The sequence below is a fragment of the Gavialis gangeticus genome, unplaced genomic scaffold, assembly GCF_001723915.1.
Source record: "Gavialis gangeticus isolate Ggan-Ray unplaced genomic scaffold, GavGan_comp1, whole genome shotgun sequence".
Taxonomy (NCBI): domain Eukaryota; kingdom Metazoa; phylum Chordata; order Crocodylia; family Gavialidae; genus Gavialis; species Gavialis gangeticus.
In genome coordinates this window covers 17,675,741-17,679,409 of record NW_017729015.1, presented here as the reverse complement: position 1 = coordinate 17,679,409, position 3,669 = coordinate 17,675,741, and the positions used below count along the sequence as shown (strand labels likewise).

General features: G+C 49.7%; 1 protein-coding gene across 1 annotated transcript in view; it reads right to left on the bottom strand.

Annotated features, from left to right (window-relative positions):
* MAN1C1 (mannosidase alpha class 1C member 1) overlaps positions 1-3,669 on the bottom strand; it is a 75,498-nt gene that overhangs the window by 7,483 nt on the left and 64,346 nt on the right. Inside the window, exon 10 of the mRNA XM_019512446.1 lies at positions 918-1,090. Within this exon, the coding sequence (XP_019367991.1) occupies positions 918-1,090 (173 nt within the window). The remainder of the gene's footprint in view (positions 1-917; positions 1,091-3,669) is intronic.

The window sequence follows — 3,669 nt, the reverse complement described above, 5'->3', positions numbered from 1 at the left end:
TTGACCAGGGGGCGAAGGGGTCGGGGGGGCTCCTGCTGCTGCACGCACCCCTGGACCTGCATGCAGGGCAGGGTAGATTGCCACTGTGGGTTTGAGACAGGGCAGTGCTGAGCTCTTCCCAGCAGGAGGCTGGGCCACGCTGCACTGGGGACAGGCGCTGGTGGTGCTGGGAGAGGGGCTACTGGGGAGGAGCGGGGCTGCAGCCACCCCAAAATTTGCCACTGCCCTCCTGCCCCCCCCACGCCCTCCTGGGGTGCACACAGCAGCAGGAGCCACCCCCACCTCCTCACACCCCCCCAGATGAACCACACGCAGCTCCGACCCATGCCCTGTCCCGACTGGACTGTGCAGTGTCTGCCCTTCCCCAGCCCCACTCCCTCCCTCACTGCAGGGGCTTCAATCTGCCCTTCTCATACTCCTTCCCTCCCCCTGCCCCTTCCCCCACAACAGACTTACTATCCGGACCCAGCTGCTCTCCCTGCTGCCAGGCTGTACTGGCAGTCTGCAAGCTGCACTGCAGCTGCACACATGCCCGGGGTATTTATCAGCCACATCAGCCAAAAAAAAGCTGACTGCTGATACTGTCAATTTTCCTTACATTGGTGCCAATCTGATATGGGACCGATATATTGGTGCATCTCTACTTAATACTGTTACTAATCTGGGGCATTTTTCCTCTAGGCCTCCCACATTTATTTATCTCAGGCAAAGCCTAGACAAGAATAGGAAACACTCTTTCACTGACCAGCAAAGAGATGAGAATTGATGAGGTTGATCATTGTATCTTGTAGGGTTGCTAATACATGCTGGTGAGCAGTGCAATAAGTCCCTTTTATTTTTTTCCTGTCCAAGGGGAAAACCTTTCATAAGAACCCTGCAGTCTGCAATGGTTAATACTGTATGTTTTGCGGTCATACCTGCACAACTTCCCACCCCCACTGTCTGTATTTTGGATCATGCGTCAGTCTCCACATGTACAGGTAGCTTTCTACCACTTCCGGGCGTAGAATATAATAGCGCTCGCTGAGCCTGGTGGCTGTGGCTTCGGTTCCAGAATCAAAGCGAAATGCTTCGGGGCCAAGTTTGGTATCTAAATGAAATGAGAACACACAATAATCACGATTTAAAATTAATCAAAGGAGAGGACAGGATTTGAAAGGGCTTTGATAGAGCCATAGCTTCCAGTGGGATCTAAAAGCGGGATGAAGAGCATCAACCACAACAAAAGTTCAAGTCCAACCCAGTATAAACTCAATCAATTCCATTGGCAAAAACAAGACACTTGGCAGGGCCAGCTCTAAATTCTGCTCACACAGTTCTGGTGAAACGTTTGGATAACAAGTACAAAAACTTAAGGTACTTCTGAGAATAGTAGTATGGGCCACATCAAGAACATCAAAGATTGTGCATTACAGTCCACCTTGATGCAAGTAAGTACAACTTTCATTGAAGTCCATGGGTCCTGGCCAGGCTGTATTTTGGTCCCAAGACTCCTAACATGTCCTACAGAGACTTCTCCCACACAGCATTAAGGCCTGACCCTGGAGGTGATGACAAGCACCCACATTTTACATTGAAATCCACAGGAGTCAAACAGCGGAGGACGCAGCTCTAAGGACCAGGCCCTGAATGAGAAGGATCAGCAAGGCAGCTCTTACAGCAGAGCACCAGAAAAGGTTCTGCTGACTCTGCAGTCAAGGAAATGTGTGTGTGATCCCTCAGATGGGAGTCTGTAGGCCTCACTGACAAAGGGTCCCAGCCAGCTGGACCATTACTGCCACAAATGCACAAGGGACCTTTTGAAAAAGGGTGGCCAGGAGTTTACAGAGACTGTATCTGATGCTCTTTCCCCTCCAGTATATGAACTTGGTTTTTCAACTGGAGACTACCACAGAAACTGGGTGGATTTGCTTGATTTAAACTACAGTTTCTAATAATTAAATAAAACTGATCCTTGCGTGCCTTCTCCATGAGGGTGTCAAAACACTCTGTGCATGTTAACAGACATTCACAGCAGTCCTTATCTTTTACGCATAAGGAAAACGGAAGCATCTGGATTACTGGAGAGTCACATGAAGTCAGTATCAGCTGGGAACAGAACTAGGGCTTGGTGGCCTGTGTTCCTGTGCTCTTACCATGAGGCCATGCTTCAGGGATCCATTATGGTTTTCTCCACACACAGTTTGTCCTGCCTGGGCCCTGCTGCATGCACGAGAATCGAGGGATGTTTAAGGCACAAACTTGCCCTGTTTGCTGTTGTCTGAAATATAATGAGCTGGCTGATGTGACAGTGCTATAGCTGGTAATGGAAGGCTTAGTGCTGTCCCTTCTATGCTGGTGGGTACTGCTGAAGGTGAAAATTGCCTCCAAGCAGTCACAGCCAGAGGGCTGCTAGTTCAGGTGGCTAGTTTCACTTCTGGAAGCCCTGGGGGAGAAAAATGTGTTTGGAAGTCTTATTTCAATCTGCCTTGACGGTGATTCAATCTGCCATAGGTAAATTAACTAGATGCAGCTCATCAGTACAGGTGCACAAATACTAGTAAGACACCAAAGTATGATAGGGGATGGCTCTATGAACAAGTTACCATGAGAAAAGCTAGGGTGGTGAGGGCCAGCCATGGCATAAATTAGCTTCGCACCCTCCCCAAGTGCCACTCTGATTCCTTTCCACTGCCCAGTGCACTGCTCTGCTGTTTGCTTCTCACCCTACCTGCTGCTGTGCTGCCTGCTCCCTCCCTGACTCGCTGCATGCCCCACACAGAGGCCGGCATGTGAACCCACAGCATTTCAGTCACTTCACGGTACCTGCCTGCGTGCATGCTCTTACCCCACAGCAGGTGCTATGCAGGTTACCTCCCCGACATCGAGCAGCTGACATACTAGGGACACACCCTAGCAGCAACTCCTTGTGCAGCCAGACCTGTAAGGAACAGTCAAGCAAAGATGGAAGTCTAGCAGGCCAGACTCCCAGAGACAGAGCCGCCTACAGCTATGCATTGTGCAGACAGGTGTGCTGCAGGAGCACCTACAAAGAAAGGAACAGTGGCATCCAAACTGAGACTGCACTTACGGCAACGCACTGCTTCTCTGCAAGATCTTTTCAGCTGTATGATCATCGTGGGTTAGGCTCTCCTCACTAACCACTTCTGGCTTGAACCAGGGCTTGCTGAGGGGTGGCTATGGACTCCTTGTTAGTATGGACTGCCTTCTCTGTCTCGGCATTGCTGTCATAGCATACTTGAAAGAAAATATTCAAAATGCTTTGAGAGCAAAGCACATTGTGCAGATGCACGGGTTTCTCTGGACTTGAGAAAGCATGAAGAGATGCATCTTGCCTTCTCAGAAGCTTTCTGGTTTTGCTTCTGGTTCATTTTAAGGAAGAACAAAGAATTCAGTGGCAGGTTTTTAACATTCTGCAACACCCATAACTCTTAGCTGGACCCAGTTTCACGCCATGGGAGAAGTTAAGGTCAGATTAGAGCTTTTCTTCATTTCTTCCTGAAGTGGTGATGTGACACCCAGGAGCTCATAGATTCATAGATTCATAGATTAAGGGTCGGAAGGGACCTAGTAGATCTTCTAGCCCGACCCCCCGCCAGGGCGGGAGAACAACAAAAAACCCAAAAAAGAGAAACGGGACTCAAACGAGTCCAGCCAGGTAGGCATCCA